This window comes from Petaurus breviceps, unplaced genomic scaffold (assembly GCF_028583685.1).
Source record: "Petaurus breviceps papuanus isolate PSGF00001 unplaced genomic scaffold, PetGlider_PUasm1.0 90165, whole genome shotgun sequence".
Classification (NCBI taxonomy): domain Eukaryota; kingdom Metazoa; phylum Chordata; class Mammalia; order Diprotodontia; family Petauridae; genus Petaurus; species Petaurus breviceps.
Window position 1 is genome coordinate 860036 of NW_027187189.1, and position 24433 is coordinate 884468.

Here is a 24433-nt window from a genome sequence, read left to right on the forward strand (position 1 = left end):
AATCCTCCAGGCTCACATCCTAGATATCAACCTACACTCCTCACTCTCTCACCCCTCATACCTAATCTCTTGGCAAATCCTGTCAATTCTACCTTCACATCTCTTATGTATCTATATCTGTGTCTGTATATCTGTAGAGATCTTTCTCACTATCTATCTATACCTATAAAGATATCTATAGATAGAGTTATAGATAGATCTATAGATTACATATCTATTTGTCTAGATATAGTTATATATATATATGTGTGTGTGTGTATATTTATAGATTTAGCTAGATGGAGATCTCCTTTCTCTTCTCTGACATTGCTACCACCCTAGTGCAGACCCTCATTTCTTCACACCTGAACTATTGTAGCAGCATTCCTTCTGATTGGTTACCTGCCTCAAGTGTTTCTTCACTCCATTCCATCCTCAAGGAGTACTCAGTTGTCAGAGGGAGATTTCTAAAGTGCAGGTTTGACCACATCCTCCCCACCACCACCACTCCCCATTCAGTCACTACTTTAATGGTTGTCTATTGCTTCCAGGATCAAATAGAAAATCCTCTGTTTGGCTTTTAAAGCCCTTCCTAACCTTCCCCCCACTACCACCTTCCACCTTTACAGTCTTCCTTCCTCCACACACTGTGATCCAATGGCATTGGACTCCTTATTGTTCTTCCCATAAGACATTACTCTGTGAATTTTTACTGGCTGTCCATCCCTTTCATGGAAGTCTTTCCTTTTTCATCTCTTTATCTTGGCTTCCCTGGTTTCCTTCAAGTCTCAGCTAAAACCTTTTACAAAGAAGTCTTTATCTGACTTGAAAAGTGAGAGGTCTAGGAGTGGCTAGGTGGCTCAGTGAGTAGAGTGCCGGCCTCGGAGTTAGGAGGACCTGAGTTCAGATCTGGCCTCAGACACTTTACACACACACAAAAAAACTAGCTGTGTGATCTTGGGCAAGTTACTTAACCCCAAATTGCCCTCCAAAAAGGGAAAAAAAAAAGAAAAGTGAGAAGACTGAACTTCTAAGTTCTAATGTTCTATGAAACTGTCTCAGGGAAGGATACATATGAAAAAGAAAAAAGGGCATGGGGAATGGCTGAACAAGTTGTGGTATATGAGTGTCATGGAATATTATTGTGCTATAAGAAATGACAAGCAGGATGCTTTCAGAAAAACCTGAGAAGACTTACATGAATTGATGTGAAGTGAAGAAAGTAGAACCAGGAGAACATTGTACACAGTAAAAGCAATATTGTAAATGATTGATTGTGAATGACTTAGCTATTCTCAGCAATGCACTGATCCAAAACAATTCCAAAAGACTTATGATGAAAATGCTATCCACCTCCAGAGAAATAATTGATGAAGTTTTAATGCAGATTGAAAGATATTTTTTTTACGTTATTATTTTTCTGGGGTTTGGGGGATCTGCATTTTCTTTTGCAGCATGGCCAATATGGAAATATTTTGTATGACTGTACATGTATAATCAATATCAAATTGCTTGCCTTCTCAAGGAGGGGGAGGAGAGTAAGGAAAGGAGAGGGAGGGACTTTCCCAAATTCACAAAAACTAGAAAATGTTAGTCAAGTCTTCCTGATTCCAAGAAGAGGAAGAGACAGATTTAATGGGTGCTATAAGAGATAATAGATAAAAAATGGTTGCTAACTGAATTCCCAGGTTTTGAACACAAATGACCAGGCTATGTTGGTGACACTGACAAATAGCTAAATTGTGGAGAAGTAACTGCCAGTCATAGGTTGGGCGGAGGAAGATGATACAGTAGCTCCTCCAGGAATACATTGCCGACACCCATTCACATTGGCAGGCCAAATACCTAAAGCGTGCCTACTGCTACTTCATTTTATAGAATTTTAAGGGTTACCCTGAAGCACAAACTTGGCATGGGCTCCCACTCTAATCGCTTCAAATACATGTAAAAATGACTCTAAAGAAACTTTAGAGCTACAGAACCCACAAAGTGACAGAGCGAAACAAATCTCCCACTGAGGAAGCCTGGCAGGTGGACAGGAAGGGTCTAGCACAGCACGAATGCAGTTCCAGCCCCAGGGTGGCCCCAACTAGGGGCCACCAGAGCAAACTCTGGGAGAGTGAATCATCAGTAGTTGTGGCAGGTTCCAGACTTCTCAATACATAAATACCAAAAATAAAGACAAAGTAAAAGGTCAGTGTGGAACTGTTGGAAGGGGGTGTGGGAGAATTCAAGAGTGGAGTCCTGCCCCTGGGAGGAGAAGCAGCAAAGCCTGCAGATCACAGAGGGTACCAAATGACCATTCAGAGGGTAATCACTCTTGCTTTAACCTGCTTGGATCTGGCTCATGGTCTTAGGTGGTGGTCCTGGAGTATGTAACCAGTGATCCAGAGCTTGTGGGGGCTCTAGAGACGGCACCTTCCTAATAGCTCTGGCAACTGCTAAATGCCCAGTAATTTGGGACATAGCTCTCTCCATTCTGGAAGCAGAGTTCTACTGCAGCAAAGAGCTCAAAAGTAAAGTAATTGGATGGCAATATGAGCAAGCAACGGAAGCACAAACAGAACATAGAATCATTTTGGGGGGACAAAAATGGATAAAGGCATGGAGCAGGAGGAAGACAGCAAAATCAGAACTCCTGCATCAAAAACCTCCGAGAAAAATTGGTTACAGGCTGTGGAGGAGCTCAAGAAGTATTTTAAAATCAAGTAAGAGAAGTGGAGGAAAAATTGGGAAAAGAAATGAGAATGATGCAAGAAAATCATTAATAGAGAGTCAACAGCCTGCTAAAGGAGACCCAAAAAATACTAAAGAAAATAACACCTTAAAAAATAGGGGTAACCCTGAAGATCTGGGGTTATCCTTGAACTGTCACTCACGAAGCCTCACAGGTATGTGTTCCACTGATTATAAGTCAGATCTAATTAACTTTCAGAGAGAGTATTTATTAAGCAAGAATGTACCAACAGTTGTTACAAAAACACTTCCTCTCCCCCCACCTCCTCTGGAGTGCATCATACCCCTGTACCAGGTGCCTCCTCTGTCCTCCTCATCTTCCTTTCATGCGTTGTCTTCCTCAGTAGAATGTCAGCTTCTTGAGAGCAGGGATTATCTTTTTCTTTTGAAGAGGTTACCCACTAAGAGCGTTAGGGTTGCTCTGGAGACCCCAAAATACCAACACACCCGGGTCCTACCGAATGAATTTCATTCAAGCCTTCTCAGACAAAGAAAAGTAAAATTTATTAAAAGTTCACTTGCATTAGACACAGAGTAAGTCTGTGCTAGGTCATTCTATGGCGTTCTCTACCACATGGTGTGAGATGGGGTCTTATATACAGAAGGTTGTGGGAGGAATCTAGGGGTGGTCTAGAGGAGGAGTTTGGGCAGGGTCTTCAGGAGGAGTTAATGAGGTCAATCAGTGATTAAGGGTGGAAAGTAGCTGGAAGCTACAGATAATGGTGGGCTAGGCCAATTCAAGGGTGTATTGATATTTTGATAGGCTCAGGGGTGGGAAGTAGATGAACAATGGAGGGCTAGGCTAGTAGTTAGAAGTTAGTAACTAGGCTAGATGTCTGGGCCCAGCCACAAAGTAAGGCTTATAACCGCATGCAAATGCCTCATTAAATGAGACAATTTAATCGAGTCCAAGGGAGGTTCTAAGAGCCTGTACATCAAGTACTCAAAGAGAGCTCAAGGGGGCTCCTCTCAGAGCCCATACCTCATCACTTTCTTTGCATCTCCTGCTTAGCACAGTGTCTGGCACAGAATAGGTATTTTATTAATGTTTATTGATCCATATCAGAGACACACTCTCCCCCTACACATATGAAGTCCCTGTGAATAGAAAGTGCTCTAATATAGAAAGCCACAGATAGTCAATAGGTTAATTCACAGTCCTATTTACTGGAAGGCCTTTTTCAAGGCCTCTCTAAGCTTCCTTTAGTGTAGCTCTCTTTTAGTCTCCGAAGGCCAGTGCCCTTTGTAGAGTCCTAAAGCTTCCTTGTATCTGGTCTGACCTAGGCCTGTCTCTCAGTTCCCAAAACTGATGCTCTGGGGGACACGCCTGACAACACCTGTGGGAATTCCTGATCTTCCCATCTTTCAAGTTCTCAAGGCCATCAGGATTCCATCTCAAGAGGTCTTCACCCTTGGATTTAACAACCATTCCACTTGCTGATGCTGGAATGAATAATTCAGAACTGGCTCTCAGTGTCAGTAGTAGACAGACTTAGGTGTGTGTCTGATTCTTGCAACCATGATTGGTTGCAAGACATTTACTGTACAAGTCATCTGTCTTCATACAATGATTAAAATACTTTACTCCTCCCAAAATGATGAAACTTTGTTCCTTTTTAGTCTATGTGCTTAATTGATCGATTGATTAGATAAAAATTAGACAAAACCTTTAACCCAGTTCACTGGGAAGCTCATTGATGGGACCACAACAGGTCTCTGCCCATGCACCACTAAAAGGTTGTATTTTGGGCCCTCCAGGCTTAGAGTGAATGTCTATGATAACTGTTTCTCTTTGGAACAGCAACCCAGAGGGTTTTCCCCTCCTAGCTTGATTTTTTTTCTTTTTTTCTAATTAAAGGGGCCATCCCTTGACTCACTTCTTAAAGAGGCCTATTCACTAAATGGGTATTATCTCACTGTAAGTGTTTACCTAAAAAGGCCTTAACCTAAAAGGGACAGAGCCTCCCATTGCATCCTGGGCCATCTCCAGTCTTCCTGATGAATATCTGGCTACTGGACCCAGGGTGGCTCTGGAAAAGATTGGTGACCTTGCATAGTCCTCCCTCACTCAAGTCAAAGTCAACTGCAAGGCCCGTCATTTCTCTCAGGTCTTGGAAAAGAAAGACAAACACAGTATGCTTAATTGATTGACAGATTAGCTAAAACTGGCTGACTTTTATGATTACTGTAATTGAGGTGGTGGTAGAAACACCCATCTTCACCAGGATAAGCTGTGTTTTACAATTGCTCAGTTTTAGTCTGGTGGGAAAGTTCAGGGTCAAGAAGCAGTTGAAATTTCAGGGCTGAAACTCAGGGGAAACATCCTTTCTGTAAATATCGATTTGGGAGTCAACTGCAAAAAGTTTATAATGGAACTGTGGTGAGTATATGAGGTCACAATGTGATATGGCAGCCACAAAAGTTAATTTGGTCTTAGGACATATTAATAGTAATACTACTGACAGGGTACAGGCTCTGGGAACACCCTTGAACTTTCCTTGAATCTTCCCACTTGATCTGGCATTAGTCTGAGGCCAAAACTTTTCATTATCACTATGCCCAAATTTCTTATTACCCTTAACCTAATCTAGCCCTCCATAGTGTTACCACCAAATTGCCTCCAGCTGCTTCCCACCCTTGATCCTATCAAAATCCCTTATTTCCTGGCATCCAACATCTAGTCACCCCAGTCCCACTAAGATCCTACTTAGATTCTGTGAGGAGCCCTGCTGTCCAGCAGCAGGGTGGGAAAGAGCTGCATACCCAGAGGTTGAGAGAGTGCACAAAAGAGAGAGGACTCCAACAGTGGTGGAAAACAGCCAACTTTATTATAGCAAGAACAAGCTTTTATAGAACCAAACCACAAATCTCCTTCCCAGCTGAAACATCATGTTCCACCCCCCCCAACCCCCCAGAATACTGAGCACCTCCCTGTTCCCAGGCTGGGGGTATATATCAGCTTGTGGAGAGGACATAATGCCTGGGGGGTGGGGGTGGGGGACCGATCCAGGCCTGACAGCAGGCTCGTCAGCTGAGAGGGCTTATTCAGCCATCAGAGCCAGAGTCCCACTGACCTGTGGTCCTCTTCAAGGTCCTCCCTGGACCTCCTCCAGTCACCCCAGACTATCTGACCACCCCTATATCCCTCCCACAGTCTTTCTCAATATAAAATTCATCTTGTCTCCATGAAGGTGCTTGGATTCAATCTGGCCCCCTTGTCAATACATGCGTCACAAATGCTCAGATTCCTTAAGAGTCTAGCTAGTATTGATGAGGTATGGGCTCTGGGAGCCCCCTCCAAGCTCTCCTTGAGTCCTTGAGGTACAGGCCCTTGAACACTGATTAAATCATTTCATTGGATGAGGCAAGTCCATTACTAGACTTCCTACCCTCTGTTACTAGACTTATTAGATTTCCCACCCTACTGATCCACCCTTGAACTGGCCTAGCCCACCATTGTTTGTGGTCTTCCCACCCTTAATCACTCATTGACCTCATTAACTCCTCCTTAAGATGCTACCCAATCTCCTCCTCTAGACCACCCCTAGATTCCTCCCACAACCTTCTGTATATAAGACCCCATCTTGTCTCCATGTGTGGGAGAACTCCATAGAATGACCTAGCACAGAGTTACTCTGTGTCTAATGCAAGAACTTTTAATAAACTTTACTTTTCTTTGGCTGAGAAGACTTGAGTCGAATTCATTTGTCAGAGTTGGTATTTTGGGGTCTCCAGAGCAATCCTAATCTGCTTTATGGGTAATCTCTTCACTACCAGAGAGGTAATAATCCCACCTTTGTTCAGTTCAGGGCACCTTTCATAAATGTGGTTAACAACCTACAGGGGGTCACCTGAGGAGTATGTTAGAACTCAATGTAATATCATATAAGGATAAGTTGAAGGAATTAGTGTAGAGGTATAGGGTGCCATAAAATGTTGAAGTCAGGATTTAGGGGTTCTTGAGACTCCAAAATACCAACACATCAGGTCCTGCCAAATGAATTCTACTTCTCTCAGCCAAAGAAAACAAAGTTTATTAAAGATTTGCCATAATGGACTCTTAAGGAGCCTCAGGATCTGTGACACTTGTATTGAACAAGTTGGCCAGAATAATGTGACACAAAGTGAGTCTGTGCTAGATAATTCTCTGGCTTTCTTTTCTCATGGAGGGTCTTATATACAGAAAGGCTGTGGGAGGAATCTAGGCGTGGTCTAGAGGAGGAGTTTGGGGAGGGTCTTCAGGAGGAGTCAAATGAGGTCAAACTCTAGATTGAGGGTGGGAAGTAGCTGGAGGCTACCTGGAGATGAGGGAGGGACAATGGAACAGATTTGAGTATAAATATTTTGAGAGGATCAAGGATGGAGAGTAGCTGGACAATGAACAGACTTCAGGCAAATGCCTCATGGGATGGGAAGATTTGATTGGAGTTCAAGGGGGTTCCCAGAGCCTATACCTCATCACTAGGATTTTTTTCTCTAGAGATTTAGGGGACATCTCCAGGTAACACTCATAGCACTGAATTTAGATTTATATGTCCTAGGTTTCAATCCCTCCATGATACTAGCTTTTTGTCTGTAGGAAAATTTCTGAGCCTCAGTTTCTTCATCCGAAAAACAGGGATTTTTGCACTACCTACCCTCACAGGGTTCTTGAGAGGACAATGCTTTGTATACTGTAAAGTATTTTATATATAAATGGGAGAGTATTATTATTTTGAATGTTTAGAAAGTTAAGTGGAAGACAGTTATATTTATTCTGCTTGGCTCCAGAGAGCAGAACTAGCATGGGTAAGTTAGAGAAAGGTGTATTTGTTCAACATAAAGAAGAATTTCTTAACAAAGTCATCCAAAGGTAGTGGAAAGGTAGTGACTTCCACATGCCTGGAGGTCTTCAGAGATTATTGAAGGTTATTTTAGCAGATGCCTTAAAGGACTTCTGTGCCTCAGGGAGGGGATGAGATGATTTCTAAAGTTTCTTTCCCTGGTAATACTCGGATTATAAAGGTGGGATTGATAGTGGTTCTGGTAAAAGCCAAAGTACAGAAAGTGATTATTGATAGAGTGATAGGGGCTCACCATCTGCCCATTAGATGGTGCTTGGAGTGGAGGGGGGGGGGTCTTCTGGCCACTCCTAATGATGCCTGTGGCTCCATCACACTAAAGGACTTGTGCTTTGACATGACAAAGTAATATTCTTAGTCTGTTGGTCTCTATGACAGCAGAAAGATCCCTGTATCAAAGAGGATTGACCACTGAACCAGGAAGAACCTCCTGCTCTAATAGGGGTGGCTGGACCCAGCTCAAACCAGCTTAAAAATTATTAAATTTTCAGTGTGACCATTACAGTGATGGGGTACAGGCTCTGGGAAACCCCTTGAACTCTGATTTAATCTTCCCACTTGATGAGGCATTTGCCTGAGGTCAAGCCTTCCATTAAGCAAGGCCCAAATCTCTGTTACTCTTAACATAGCCTAGCCCTCCATTGTCCAACTACTTCCCACCCTTGATCCCATCAAAATATCTAGACCCAAATCTGTTACCCTTAAACTAGGCTAGCTCTCCATTGTCTTCATCTCCAGGTAGCCTTCAGCTACTTCCCACCTTTAATCTCATTCCTTGAGTCTGACCTTAGTTCCTCAAGATCCTCCTTAGACTCCTCAAGACCAAACCCCCCCTCTAGACCACCCCTAGATCCCTCCCACAGTTTTTCAGTATATAAGATCATCTTGCCTCCATGAAGGTGCTGAGATTCAGACTAGCTCAGCCTCTGTGTCAGATTGTTCTGGCCTGCTTGTCCAACACAAGCATCACGAATACTTAGGCTCCTTAAGAGTCTACCATTATAGTGAATCTTTAATGAACTTTATTTTATTTTGGCTGATTGAAGGCTTGAGTCAATTTCATTCAGCAGGACTCAGGATATTGATGTTTTGGGGTCTTGAGCACCCCTGAACTCCAAACCTCAGCAACACCATTGGCAAAATGCTACAATTCAGGTCTTGTTTAGTTGACTGTCTAGACTTAAGAAATATTAATAATTCAGATTAAATTTAAAACTGTCCTGCAAACAATCACCCCCCTAGCCAGCTGTTAAACATTTACCATGCACCAGTGCATTCAGTTTAATTTCAAGAGAAACATTACCTTCTTCCTCTCTCCAGAACCTGTGTCACACACATAGTTCTCTCTCTCTCCCTCCCCACCCTTCACCCTCTCTCTCTCAGCATGAGAACAGGAGGAAGATCTATTGAAAAATAAGAGTTTTTAGGCTTTAACGAAATCCAAGACAATGGGAGATAACTTGCATCCTTCAGGAGTAAGTACTAGAGGAAATGATGGAAAAGAAGACAGCAGAACATCCCACTATTGTACATACCGTGTTTCCCCGATAATAAGACACTGTCTTATTAATTTTTTGGGACAGAAAAACACCAGAGGGCTTATTTTCAGGGGAGGGCTTATTTTAATGAACATTGACAGCAATTTTAATAAACAGGTAAATGTGAACAAAAAAATGTACCTTTATTCAATAAGCAAATCACTGGGGAAGAACAGGATGATGCACTCACTGATGCAGCTCTGATTGGATGCAGCTTGGAGCACAGCGTGCGTTTCACAGGGGGGGGGGACGGTGCATACAGAGGGTACTGTAATGTAGCGTGTAGCGCAGGGGATCACCTTCACTACAGTAGCAATCTCAATAGGGCTTATTTTCGGGGAAACACAGTATACCCCAAAGAGGTCCAAGAGAGAAAGACACTATATAAACCAAAATATTCATAGCAGCACTTTTTGTGGAAAGAAGAAAGAAAAAGATGAAGGAAGGAAGAGGACTAGCTGAACAAATTGTGGTAATCTGAACATGATAGACAGCTAGGTGGCACAGTGCACAGAGTACTCCTAGTCTTTCTGGAGTCAGGAAGATCTGGGTTCAAACGTAGCCTCAGACACTTAATAGCTGGGTGACCCTGGGCAAATCACTTAACTTCTGTCTGTTTCAGTTTCCATGTTTATAAAATAGAGATAATAATAGCAACCACCCCAGGGATTTTTGAAGGTCAAATGAGATGGTATTTATAAAGCACTTAGCACATTACTTGGCACATTGTTGTAAGCACTATATAAAATGTTAGCTTTTATTATTATAATTGTGCCATTCTCTATGCCCCAGGAGGCTCTCAAATATTATAAATCACAGATATGTTGCCCATCATATAAGTAGAGGATCTTCATCAAAAAGGCCCCTATGCCAATGAAATCACAGCTCTGGACCTAAAAACAAACAAGGAATATAAAGAATTCAGAAAGACACGAGGAGTTTTGTATGAACTGATTCAGAGTGAAGTAAGCACAACCAGGAGAATCATATAAATAATAAATACACTAATATAAATGAAGACCAAGCTTTGAGGGATAATAATGACTAGCCTTGTAACTCCCTCCTTTCAGGAGAGAGAGGTGAGGGACTGTGGGTGCAGAATGTTGCATATGCTATTGGATGCAATTGCTGTTGCTTGGTTTTGCTTTACACTGCTTTTTTCCTTTGAGTGGTGTACTTATTACAGGGGTGGAGGTGGGGAAGAGGGGTGAGACCTGGAAGTGGTGTGTGTCTGGAAATGACTAATTAAATACAAAAGAGATTGATAAAACTTACTGGAAAAAAAGAAAAAAGAACAGATAATAAGATGAATTAGATGAAGCCTTCACATTGGGCTGAAGATGGACCCTCTGCTTTCCTGATCATTTTTGATCATTTTGCTGCTATGAATATTTTGGTTTATATAGTGTCTTTCTCTCTTGGACCTCTTTGGGGTATATGTACAATAGTGGGATGTTCTGCTGTCTTCTTTTCCATCATTTCCTCTAGTACTTGATCATTTTGATCCTTGATCAAATCAAGAAAACCAGATTTCCTTCAGGTTCAGTTTCCTCATCTGCAAAATGGGAATAATTATAAGGATCCAGTGTAGCAGCAAGCACGCCAGCATCCCCAGGGTGGCTGCCAGCACAGGTTCTTAGGTCTGCTTTTCTAAAGGAAAGCAATTCAAAATGAGTTAACAAGCTTACTTTAATCAAACATATTTTGTTTCCCTAGTTCAGGGGGAAAAGGTCATCACCCCAAGCTTCAGAGTATACAGACAGAAGTTACAAGACAGAAAAACAGATCAAGCAGACAAGACAGGCTTCCAAACTGTCCAACCATTACATCCATACCAAATCACAGTTACCAGAGAGGGAAGCATCAACACCTGGGTTTTCAAAGCCAGGGGGGCTCTCAACGGCTGCCCAGAGCCTCATCTGGTCAAATCACACAACACTTCTCAAAGTGAGCCCCAAAGCAAAGCCTCACATCAGGGATTATATAGCCTTCTCCTGGCTCAGACTATGTAACCACCCTCTTGACCCACTGCCCAATCACAAAGCACCAAGGTGTGGGCATTCCTGAAAACCAAGCCTCCTGCCATAGGCTCCAAGTGCACTTAACCTAGGGGCAGGGAAGATCTTAAAAATTTACATTCCTATAACATCCAGTGAGATTTGCAAACCTTAAAGCATCATATAAATGTTGGCTATTATCATTATTATTAATTACTGAAAACTAGCTATCCCCAGCCCATCCATTCAAGTAATTTTAAGAATAACTGTGTGATATTGTGTGTGTGCATGCACATTCACATGCACCTGCATGCACTTCAGCAGTTGAACTGTATTAAATAAATCAAGAGAATGTTATGAATTGGTTTCTATATCACTACAGTCTCCTTTGGAACCTAGTGGGTTGGAGTAGAAGAGGAGCCCTTGGAGAGGATGATGTTGAATGAAAATTCTGGGGAAATCGAAGAAAACTGGTGGAGAAAAGTTTTGGAGTGAGTTGAATCATATAAGAGCAAGAGCATAATAAGTGAAAGGGTTAGCCATAGGAAAAACTATTCCTCTGAGACAGGAGAGAAAGATGGCTAAAAGGATAGCAACTTTGGGCATGGGGATGACACTGCTCTCTCCTGGTCTCCTGCTTGTCTGACTTTTCCTCAGTCTCCTAGTTATGTCCACTAACCTTGGATGTCTCCCAAGTCTATCTTGGGCCCTCTTTTCTTCTCCCTCTATACTGTTTTACTTAGTGATATCATTAGTTTCCAATTATTCAATTATCTCTACAGATTATTCTCAGACTTATTTATCTAGTCCAAACATCTCTCCTGACCTCTAGTCTTGCATCTCCTACTACCTATTGGAGATCTCAAATTAAATACCCCTTAGAAATCTTAAACTCAATATGTCCAATACTGCATTCATCATTCTTCTCCTTAAAACCCTATCCTCTTCCAAAATTCACTTTGCTTGTCAGGGACATCCTTGGTCACCCAGGTTTGTAACCTAGATGTCATATTCAACTACTCACTCTTACATCTCTAGAATCAATCTGTTGACAAGTCTTGTGATTTTTACCTCCACAACATCTCTCATGATACCCCCACTTATCTCTAACATGTCCTCCACCCTGGTGCAGGTCCTTATCACCTTACACCTGAACTATTATAGTAGCTTTCTTAGGGACAGCTTGGTGGCACAGTAAATAGAGCATCGGCCCTGGAGTCAGAAGGACCTGAGTTCAAATGCGGCCTCAGACACTACTACTCAGACTTACTAGCTGTGTGACCTTGGGCAAGTCACTTAACCCCAATTGCCCTGCCTTCCCTCCTCCAAAAAAAAAGAGTGGTGAATGAAATAGCCTTCTCTCTGGTTGGTCTCCCTGCCTCAAGTCTCTTCCCATTTGAGAGTCCCTCTTCCACTCATCTGTAAAGTGATACTTTTCTACTTCTGGTTTGATCATTACACCTACCCATCCCTTTCATTCAATAGCCACTCCAGTGGCTCCCTATTACCTCCAGGATCAAATAAAAAATCCTGTTTGTCTTTTAAAGCTCTTACTTACCTGCCTCCTACCTTTCTGGTCTTTCTCCCTTTCTCCTTCTACTCTGTAGAAGGCTACACTGAACTTCCTTTCTGTTCCTCCTACATGACACTCCGTTCCCCTTTTCAACACATTTTTACTGATTGGTCCCCGTTCCTGGAATCCTCTTCCTTGTCATCCCTGCTTTCTGTGGCTTCTTTCAAGATCTGGCTAAAATCCCACCTTCTGAAAGAAGCCTTTCCCAATCCCCTTAAATGCTAATGCCGTGATGACCTTGAGATTATCTCCAATTTACCCTCTATATCTTGTTTGTACAGAGTTGTCTGCATGTTGTCTTCTCCCATTAGAATGTGAGCTCTTTAACTAGCCATGTGACCTTGGGCAAGTCACTTAACCCCAATTGCCCTGCCCTCCCCCCTCCAAAAAGAAAAAAAAAGAATATGAGCTCCTGGAGAGCAAGGGATGTTTTCTGTCTATCTTTATATCCCCAGTGTTTAGCACAGGCCCTGGCACATAGTATAGTCTTAATAAATTCTTGTTGACTTAAAGACATCAATAATTCATGGTTTCAGTTGTTTCCATGAATCAGACCACCATAGGGAATTTCCAAGGAGTGGAAAAAGGCGGGAATAAAAGGAATGCCAAGCAGTTGAAGCTGGGTAGCATGAATGTATAACAAATTAGTTCATTGCTTCTCTGGCTACAATAGTAGCCTAGAAAGCAGATGATGGTGGTAACCTTAGCTTGGGGATTGTCAAAAGAAAAAGTCAAGAGATTGAAGCAGTCAACAGGACTAGAAAAGGGATGTTGAAATGACCAACCATGGGGTTCAAAATGAGAACCAGAATAGCATGAAACTTCTTAGCTCATACACCCTAGCTAGATTCTCTGTCCCAACTTCTCCACTGTGCCTTCAAGAAGAAAGTAGCCACCTTTAAGTTTTGTCTTTTTAATAAAAAATAAACTGTTTGTGGCAAGGAGTACACTTTTCCAAAGACAAAAACAAGGGGAAGAGTAGAGGAGGGATGATGCATCTTTATGGAGACTGGTAAGGTGAAGAAGGGCAGAGGCAAAGTTGAAAGAGGCCACAGTTGGCCAGATTTGTGCAAGGCTCAGATTACCTCACTCCCCATAATTCTGTGGAGGGGGGGAGGGGAATTGGAAATTGTTCCCCATTGCATCAGGAGAGGTGAAACCTTGGGAGAGAACACCCAAGGCTCATTCATGAGAACACTGGAATGAGGAGGGACATGACTTCCTGAAGATCCTCATCAGACCAAAGGGAGACAAGAGTACCTGTGGATATAGTGGTCTGAGTCCCAGCACATGTTATGATTCGGTTTCCAGCTAGGGTCAATGACTGCGTTGCTTGGGAATATTATCATAAGAGGATTTCCTATCATGGTCTGTTTCTGGAGGGTCTCTTGGAATGGTTTGTGACTGACAAACTGGTTCTGCACTCTGGGCAGTCTCCTGACAAGAGAGGTTCCACCCTAACGTTCTTGGTCAGGGGAAGGTCCTTAGGGCTGGCATGTCCTTGCAAGATGGGTCATGTCCCAGGGATGGTTTTAAGCTGCTGGGTGTGCTCCTCATTATTTCTGTAGAGTGGCTCAGAGTGGCAGAGGGAGGACAAGCTCCTCTTGGTAAGAAGAAAGTGGCTTTCTCTGGCCATTCCTTCCCACTTGTTATTGTAGGGCCATCCCAACAATTTCCTATGGTAGGGTCTGGTGATCTTTACCAAGGATAACTCTTCATCATACCATAGTATCCATAGCAATCTTTCATTATCGCATGTGTGTTATTGTAGGGTCTATGCCACTTCAGTCCCCAGCTGGTTGTTGTCGGCATCCACACCCCCTCCGTTCAGGGTCCTAGTGTCCTTGGGAGGCTGGACAGGGGGTTCTCTACTCAGTGGAGCCTTTTCCCCAGGAGGCAGGGTACCACAGCCCTGGACTTTTCTCTGTGCTTGAAGGGCCCGCAGTGGAGAAGAGGCGAGACCAATTAGGGCCCCTGAGAGCACCAAAGCCAAGAGGACAGTGACAATGATGAAATGTGACCAGTATGACCTAGGAGTGGTCAGGGGGGTGGGTCCCCCAACAGTCAAAGGGGTTTCCACCCGTTCTCTGGGAATCCCTGCCAATTCCGGATCCAGGGGCAAGGGGTCCTCCTGGCTTTGTATCCAATAGGAGACAACAGGATGCGTAAAGCCACTCTCAGTTGCCCAGCACTGGTAGAGACCTCTGACTTCCTCCCGAACTAGGAGCATGAGGGAACCATTGTAGACTGCTGAGGAAGAAGTCTGAATGGGGGTTGCTCTGTGAGTCCAACGGTAGGTAGCTAGGGTGGAGGTCTGAGGACAGGGGAGTTCCAAGATGGAGTGAAGAGGAGCCAGAACTTCTTTAACTATGTGGAGAGAGAAGGGGAAAGATGAAGTAGAGAAAGTAAGGAGGTGGAAAGGGAGACTTTAACCTATATCACCCTTTGACATTTGGGACATGGATCACCCTGGGTTCCCTTATTTTTTTTCTTACATGAATTCCTGGGGCAATGGGGAGGCAGAACAGGACTTAATATATAGAGGGGAGCACTTGAAATTTGTCAAACAGAGAGGAACAGGGTTTTAGACAGTTCCCTACCCTTAACTCCAAATGCAACTCTGGCCTCAATCTCTTCTCTACTCCAAAACCTTCCCCTTCACCCAGTCTTGACCCCCAATTTTATTCTTGAAACAAATATCTTTTACTCTTTCCTTCTACAGTGCCCTTCTTCTATTTCCTACCAACCTGTTCAATTCCCACCTCCAGATGCCTGAGTCCCCAAAATAACTAGGTAAATTGGACAGGGAGAGTTTTAGTGAACAAAATTCCTGGCAGGGGAAAGGATAGACTATCCCTCAACCTCTATACCACCACCCCAACACGACATCCTCTTTTTTTCCTTCTGGTCCCACTCCATACTTACTGAGCTGGGGTGGGCTCTGGGGTCTGTGATGACTTCTGCCCATGGGCCCACTGACACATGCCCAGGCTGGGTTCCCTAGATCTATGTCCTGTTTCCAGAAAGGTCTAGAGAGATAAGAAAGCAGAGATTGTTGGAGATGAGGTTGGGGAGAGGAAGGGTGGAGGCCAGAAACTTCTGAAGGAGTAGGTAGGGCTCTAGAAAGCATCTTGTTAGGGAGGAAGAGGGTGGGTCAAAGATCTTAAAACTGCCTTGGGCAATGGAGACAGATAGCTGGGAGAGAGAAGGCCCTGTTACCCCCAAGAGCAGAAACATAGCAAAGATGGGGTGGCTCAAAACAACCATGAGGGGAAGGGAAAAGAGAAGGGTGTTTAAGTCATTATGACAGGTCAGAGCAGGCTGGGAGACAAGCCAGAATTTGAATCTATACATTGCAATTAGAATACACTTCAAACAAGAGATCCCCTCAAAACAACTATACAAGGAAGGGCACAGTGCAAGAAAGCCAGAGCGTCACTTCCATTCTAGCATCCCTAGAGCAAGAGGGGAGCTCCAGGCAATACCACTTACAAGTCTGTGGAGGTGTTGAAAAAGACACGGCAGGCTCTTTCAACAGTGTCCCAGGCACAGTGGGGGTCCCTGGCAAGGACACAGTCTATACAGCTCCCATAGACACTGCAGTTGGCTCGGGGGATCCTCAGAAGCCCCCCAGAGTAGCCCACAAATAGTGCTCCCTGGGTGAGGGATGGATGGAAAGACATGTCATTGTGAGCACAGAAATCCCAAGGCCAACCCAAGTATCCCTTTCCCTAAGAGAGACCCACACTATTATAGGCAATCCCCTCAAAGGCCAGCAAAGTTCCCTCCTCCTTCCCTACTTTAGGCAGGGCTTGGATCCCTTCCCACCTGGGCAGGTGCCAGTAGTAGGTTTCGGATGGGCTCAGGTTCCTGGAACAGCTGGATCTCTTCCACCAGATGTGTATCACTGTCCTTAACTACCACAGCCTTGTGGAGGGAACCTGTGTCTGGTAAAAGATACAGAAAAACTGGGGCACTTGGAGAAGGGATTTTGGCTTTTCTCTTTCCCTCTCCTTCACTCTCTGCTTTCTTTTCATGTAAGATAACCCCTTCTCCTTTCCTTGGCTTCCCCTTTCCAGCTATCAGGAAAGTTGATGGTTTTCCTCTTTCTGAAGTCTAACTTGCATCCTTCTTTTAGATCATCTCTCAGATTCCTCATTTTAACTCTAAGATTCTACAAGATTGTTTTCTGAGAATCCTCCTTAAGAATCCCCACCACCACCCTGCCTTCTCTTCTCTGGGCCCTAGCTGCCCATCCCTTCCTTCTTGGTTTGCCCCACCCCCAGATCTTAAAGGCATCATGGCATTAAAGTCCAGAGACCCGAGTTTGAATTTGACCTCTGATATTTTCCACCTCTTTTGTTGTTGTTGTTAAGACCTTTTTCAGTTGTATCCAACTATTTTTGACCCCATTTGGGCATTTTCTTGGCAAAGATCCTGAAGTGGTTTGCCATTTCTTTCTCCAGTTCCTTTAACAGATGAGAAACTGAGGCAAATAGACTTGCCCAAGGTCACAGAGCTTTGAACTCAGGAAGATCCTAATGCAAAGCCCACTGCTTTATCCACTGTGCCACATAGCTGTGACTTTGGGCAAGTCACTTTCCCTTTCTAAGTCTCAGTTTCTCATCTGTAAAATATAGGTAATAATATTAATGCTGCTTATCTTGTTGGATTGTTGTAAGAAAAACACTTCATAAGCCTCAAAATGCTATAGCAATGGATCTCTAGAAGACACCTATGGCTTCCCACATCAAATCTCCCTTTTGTCTAGCCGGAGACATCTTTATTCCAATTTCTGTGAGGGGGATCTCTAAGCACTTACTGGTACCCAAGTACATGACCAAGAAGCCTTTTCCACTGATGTCGCTGGCCATCTCCACAGCCAGCTTGGTGTACTCCACATCCAGTTTCACCAACAGGGGCTTCCCTACAACCTTCTCATCCATCAGGAAATGTTCTTTCACGAAGGTCAAGGCTTTGTCAGAGGAGGGACCCACAGAGCACTGAAGCCAAACAGAGGCAAAGTCTAAGATACTGTTCAAATCTTCCACTTAATACACCCCCCATCCCCCACTGTCCTCCTTTGGGTTCCTCTTTTCCTGTTGCCTTCAACCCCAGATGGAAGAAGATAATATCATAATAATAAATGTACATATGGTGCTTTGTGAATCTCAGCAGCTTGTGTCGGATAGGGGATAAGAATGTTTGACTTAGAGTCAGGTAGGCATGAGTTTAAATCCTGCCTCAGATATTTACTAACTGTGTGACCCTGGGCAAATCACTTACCCTTTGTCTGCCTCAGTCTCCTCATCTGTAATATGAGGATAGTAATAGTACCTACCTCCCAGGGTTGTTGTGAGGATCAAATGAAATAATATTTGTATAGCATTTTGAAACCTTAAAGTATTATATAAATGCTAGTCATTTTATTGTTATTATTATTATTAATCTTAAAGCACTGTAGTTACCAGCTCTCACCCCTACTAGTGGGAACTCCTCACTGGGAGGCTGGGACCTGAGACCTTGGTGTCCTGGAGACCAACACAGCCTGACTCATTTGGGAGTACTTTCCAAGGCAGGACCTTTCTCTCCTCTCCCCTCTCCCCTCACCGGGCTTCCTGGCTCAGGTCTTCCTCTGTGTCCTTGCTTTTCCCATCTCCCTTTGGAGCTGCCGACACATACACAGAGTAAGGGTTGGCAGGCCAAATTCTGGGTGTGCACAGAGAGACAGGGGTTGGCCCTTACTTATCAGGCCTGGAAGGTGGAGCTTGGCAGGTGTGTAGTGTGTAAAGGTGCCACTCACACTGCCAGGCCGAGGGTTGCTCACAGGGCCACTGTATGTATTCCATCTGGAGCTTTCTTTGTTCATCTCCTTGTATTTCCCCTCGAAGACCTTCTCAATGTCTGAAAGGGAGAACTCGCAGACCGCTGAACTTCTGGTCTCTCCAACCTGCCTGAAGACACAGCGACTGGAATGCATCTCTGGCAAACTGCCTTTCCTTCTGCAGGAAGGGTGGTGCTCGGCACTTAGAGATCCCCTCAGAGATGCTGGCCACTTAGCCTGCGGCAGGATCTTTGCCCAGCATGTGATCTGGGGTGTCATTATTCTTAATGGGGATTAATTGGGGCTCAAGCCCTGGGGCAGGTGTCGGGCACGAATGGGTGGAGGTATTTCTCACACCTGCTCTACTTGCTTGCTCCGCCCAGGACTGATCTACTGAATGGGAGGAGTAGTGAGACTGGCAGAGTCACAAAACCCAGGTCTTAGAAAAATCTCAGGAGCACAAGCAGAAAATAGATTTCTCTATCCCTTTGAACCAGATCACAGATCTCTCTCAGACCAAATCTTACAGTTAAACAGATTTCTAGATGTTTTCTGTACAGGGCTGTTGGAACACCAAGTAGCTCTCTCTTTAAAATTAAAACAATTAAAAAACCTAGATAATTTGAGTTCCTGACCCCTCAATTACCAGATCTCCCAGACACCAGATCCATTCAGATGTCGGAGAATTCTCAGTTACCAGACTTCACCCCTCTCCACCCTTGAGCTCCGGAGTTTCTCACTCACCACTGGGATGTGAAGACTGCATAGACTCTGGAAGAGGCAGGGGGGTGGGCAGGCATCAGGACTGCATGGCGGATCACATTGAAGGGCAGCTGGCCAGGCTGGGCACAAAGCAGCTGAGCTTTCAGGAATGTTGTCCATTTCTTCTGCAGTAGCTTCTCCCCCCCCACATCATTCTGGGGAGCAGAGCCAGACATTAGGACTCTTTATTTCTCATGTCAGCCTGACCCATCATGGCCCCTCCATCTCCAGCTCCTCCATTTCCAGCTCCTCCATCCTATCCCAAAGGTCCCCTCTGACCTTACAGACTCGTGCTACTCGGGAGATGGTGAGTTTCTCGAAGAAGTCAAACTCTTTGGCTGTTTCCCCAAAGAAGAAGTAAACGACCTGGGCAGAGGGGATGGAGGCCACAAAGGAGGCATCCGCTTCAGGGGGGAAGAGGAGATGGGGTTAGGGTTTGGGAGCCCAGCAGTCTAGGTTCCTCCCCACAGTGAAAGCCCAATGATTCTGAGGACCCCAGAAGCTAAGTTGCCTGAATGTCTGGTTCTGCTGCCTAGTCTAGGTCCTAGGATGCTGTGGTTATGTCCCAAAGTTTGGGACCTGTGCCTCAATGAGGTTTGAGGCCACCAGGGGCCACATGACTCACGCTGGAGCCATCGGAGGAAAGCATCCGTCTTGAGGACAGGCTGAGTTCCTAGGGTTCGCATCAGGATGGGTTCATTGCCCAGGAAGTTGTTCATGGTGCCAGTGTAGAGCATCCCATCTGAGGTGACAGCAGGAAGAAACAGAGTGATGGAGCTTTGTCAGGGTTCTTCTAGCCTGGGAACCAGCATTTGTCTTCCTTTGGTCCCCTTGACTCCCCTTCTTCCCTTCCTTCCTCCCCTCTATTCCATTGGATTGAGAGTAGAAGACCTGGGCTCACACTGGGGCTTTGGGCAAGGCATTTTGTTTTTCTGACCTCATTTTCCTTTTCTGTAAAATGAAGAATTTGAACTAGATGATCTCTAAGAGTTCTACCAGCTCTAAAACCCTAATAATAGATTGACATTTGTATAGTTTTGTAAAGAACTTTACACAATACTATCTAATTTAATCTTCACAACAACCCTATGAAATACATGCCACAGATATGGTTATCCTCATTTTATGGATGTGGAAATTCAAGGTCAGAGAGGTTAATCTCCTTGCCCATGGTCACACAGCTTATTAAGAACTGGAGGGGCAGTTAAGTGGCACAGTGGATAGAGCACTGGCCCTGGACTCAGGAGGACCTGAGTTTAAATCCAGCTTCAGACACTTACCAGCTGTGTGACCCTGGGAAAGTCACTTAACCTTGATTGCCCTCCCCCCCAAAAAAAACAATTGGAGGTAAGATTTGAACTCAGACTTTACTAGCTCCAGCTCTATCCACTAAACCACACTGTTGCTTCCTATGAGCCTATGATTCTCCTCCAATCCAACCTGACCACTTATTATGTCACTCTACTGCTCAAAAGCCTTCAATAGTTTTCCATTTACTGACAACTGAGACCAGATGTGATCTAGACCAATCATATCTTTCCAACCACCTTACTCTGTTTGACTTTCCTTCCTGAAACATGGCTTGTTTTTCCTTCTTTGTCTCACTGGTTTCTTACCATATCTCTTTTTACCCTCCTCCCACCCAAATTTTCTCCAAATTCCCTCTGGGATCTTTTCTTGCCTCCTCCTTTCTAAGAGTCAGAGGATGAGATATGAGGACATATAAGACTGGTCTTCTGGCTTCCCTTCTTTTTATGTGGCTGACCTTCCAAACCCCCTAGGATGAAGATCCTAGGAAAGAAACTAGATACAGAAGGGGGGAACTTGACACTTACCCACCAAAACTGCTGTGTGATTGTGGGCAGGGTCAAAGGGACTCTGTCCTTTGCCATCCAGGATCTTCTCTTCTGTGATAGGGACAAGGGAAAAGTCCTGCAGCTCCTGGATTGGGAGGGGTAGGGGGAAAATGGAAAAGAAAAGCTGGAGACCAGGTTGATGGAGTCTCAAGTCTTGGAGATAAATTGCATGGGAGAATGGGTGTCTAAATCTTAGGGGCTCCAGGGTCCAGATTTGAGAGTCTAGTATGCCAGGTTCCACGTTTGGGGAGGTGATTATCCAGAGGATGAGGAAAGATTTTTGGTTGAGTGTTTTGTTTGTTTGTTTGTTTTTGGTGGGAAGAGAGGGGTAAGCCTAGATGCTAGGCCATTCACCTAATAAGAACCCTCTGAGGATTGAGGATGCCAAAGACCCATGTCTGGGAGGGAATATTTTTCAAGGGATTTAGAAAAGGGGCTGTGGTTGGGTAAGATGGGAAAGTCAGAAGGCCTGAGGACTCACTATGTAGGTACAGGCTGGGCTGAAGGCAAAGGTTCCACAGGCGTAGAGCTGAGAGGCATTGACAGCCACTAGGACTCTGATGAAGTTGAAACATTCAGTCTGAAGGACAAGGGGAGGCAATATTTTCCTAATGTTATCGTCCTAGATACTTGAGTCCCTCCAAGAACATGGCCCAAGGTCAACCCAGTGTGGAGCACTGGGAAGAAAAGGGCAGGGACTTGGGGGCACTGGAGGACTAGGTGGTAAAGTGAAGCAGCCCTGGAGTCAGGAGGACCTGAGTTCAGTTTGACCTCAGAAACTTGCAAGCCTTGTGACCCTGGGCAAATTACTTAACCCCAATTGTTTCCCAAAGAAAAAAAGGAAATTGAAAAAGAAGGAGAGGAACTAGGAGGTCAGGAGAGAAAAGACAAGACTGAGGAGATACAGAGGAGACCAGCAGGGACTGGAGAAGACATTGAGAAAAACAGAGAAACAATTGTGGGGCGGGATAAAAGATGGGGAAACACGAAGAGGAGGGGGAGGAGGCAATCCTCATCTGACTTATTGCCTCCCCAAATTTTGACAGTGTTGACTGTCCCCCTCATTGGATCCTCTTTCTTCCCTTGGCTTCTCTGACACTGTTTTCTCCTGATTTTCCAACCTTCCTTCTACAGTCTGGCTCCCATTTTACCTTTTAAGACTCATTTCATATTACTTTCCTTTCACAAATGTTGTATTTGCCAAGCTGGCATAGTTGTAGTTCTCTGAACTCAGCATTCCTCCTCCAACTCCTTGCATCTTGGCACAGCAAAAATTCCATTCCTGGAATGCATTCTCTCCTCACCTCCAAACCCTGACTTCCTCCTGGGTTCTGTTCAGGGGTCACCCTCTACATGAAGCCATTTCTCATCTTTCCAATTGTAAGTGCACTCTCTTGCTCTCTCTCCTCTAAGCAGCTTACTTGTCTGTTTTCATGTTGTATGCCCCCATAGAATGTGGGCTTCTTGAAGACAGGCGCTGTGTTTTTTTTTTTGTATCCCCAGCTCCTAGCATGGTGCAATGCATAAACATCTTTGTTGAATTGGATTGGGGACTATCAGTGGGCATCTTTACACTACAGTAACATCCAAACTGGCATGCAAAGAGGTACCCATTCATTGATGTCCCAGCCTGGGGATAGCCAAAGACCAGTGAGCTCCACAAACATTTCTTAAATAGATCTCTGGCCCAAAGGCTCCAGGTTTTACCTTCTAGACCTCTATGCCCTCACTTCCCCTTACCTCATTGCTCTTTTTCTTAAAAACACAATCTCTTTTTTTCTTGGGACTGGCTTCCCAGGGAATCTGGAGAGACAGAAGAAGGAAGGGGAGTCTGGAGACAGGTTTATTAGATCATTGGACCCTAACTACTCTCTTACCACCACCTTCCCCTCATAGGTTCTGCCCATCAGGTGAAAATAGTTTGTAAAAAATGTGCATCAGTGAAAACTGCTGTTACAATTTTAATTAGCATGCCTATTAGCAACATTAATGTAAATTATTGACCCTCTTAATATTCTTCTCAATATTAATAGTTAAAATAGTTCTCCACACACTTCTACTGTAAGTGCTGTCGTAAGTGATTATGAATGTTTACAAGATTTACAGTTAAAAGGGACTTTTATAGTCTGATTTCCCCATATTTCATAAAGAGAAATAGAGTTGCCCCAGGTCACACAAAGTAGCAAAGTAGAAGAGCTGGGTTTCAGACCATATGGGCTAACTCTCTGTCTACTGTTCTTTCTACTTGGCCATGGTGCTCCTGCATACAGTGGTTATAATTAGTATATCATTGATGTTCTTTTTTACCAAAATTTTAACATAATTATAATTATTCTAACATTCATTATCCTAGGTGATTACATGTTCCTTCTAATTATTTCATTAATTAGTTGCATTATGCATGAACAAGTGAAAACCCCATCCAGCCCACCCAGGGGCCATCCACCTGTGTTCCCTTCCATCAGTCCCCCTGCCTCTCAGTCTGACACTCACCATACTCTGAAGGCCTGGGATGCCTGGTTTGCCAATGTTCAAGGCCAGGATGGAGTCCCGAGCCCCGACATACAGAGTGGCCCCATCCTCACTTAGAAGCAGCTCATCAAAATCCTGAAGACCCTCCTTGCTAAAGAGGCTCACAGAGCGTTGCCTGTCACCTGAAAGAGAGTGAGGGTGAAGAGAGGAGAGGTCAGAGCTTGGTGTGGTAGTTGGAAAGCCGGGACAGAGGAGCCAGCTACGAAGCAGCAGAGGAGTAGGAGAATGGGGAACAGGGAGGGGATTGGCAGAACATGCCATTGCCTCCCAGACTCTGGCAGCAGTATCCCCCTCCTCCTGCCCCATCCTGCTGGCAGCCATGCCTGCTTTGTGTGAAGAACCAGCTGTGTTGGAGTACTGGGTATCCAGAAGACAGAGTAATGACAGCTCTGGGGCTGGGGAGCACAGAGCTTTAAAGAGGGGCACTGGAGAGGAGAGGCAGACACATAGTAAACAAACAAAAGGAGAAACAGAATGTTAGAGGTAGAAGGGACCCTTACAGATCAAATTCATGAAAGCCAATGCCCTTGTTTTATAAATAAGGGAAATGAGGTTCAGAGGAAGGAAGGGACTAGTCCAGGGTCATGGAGGTAATTAGTTGAAGAGCCTGAACTAGAACCCAGGTCAACCAGCTCCTCTCATACTAGGGCTTGTCCCATTGCACATTTGACATTAAAAAAAAAAAAAAAAATATATATATATATATATATATATATATAGCAACAGAGAGATCAGGTGAAAGGTGTGTATCAAGGTGGTGGGGGTTGGAGATGGGTACACCAATGTCCCAAACCA

General features: G+C 44.4%; 1 protein-coding gene across 1 annotated transcript; it reads right to left on the reverse strand.

Annotated features, from left to right (window-relative positions):
• Nucleotides 1-13567: 13567 nt before the first annotated feature.
• Nucleotides 13568-23733, reverse strand: SEMA4A (semaphorin 4A). Its single transcript, XM_069107630.1, has 13 exons — nt 23600-23733; nt 22847-22909; nt 21588-21686; nt 21086-21191; nt 19876-19992; nt 19530-19654; nt 19233-19405; nt 18468-18618; nt 17487-17667; nt 16493-16611; nt 16157-16320; nt 15590-15693; nt 13568-15031 (listed from the first exon to the last, which is right to left on the reverse strand). Exons 1-13 carry the CDS (start codon nt 23600-23602, stop codon nt 14439-14441), a joined length of 1998 nt encoding a protein of 665 aa, XP_068963731.1. The 5' UTR covers nt 23603-23733; the 3' UTR covers nt 13568-14438.
• Between the last annotated feature and the right edge of the window lie 700 nt (nt 23734-24433).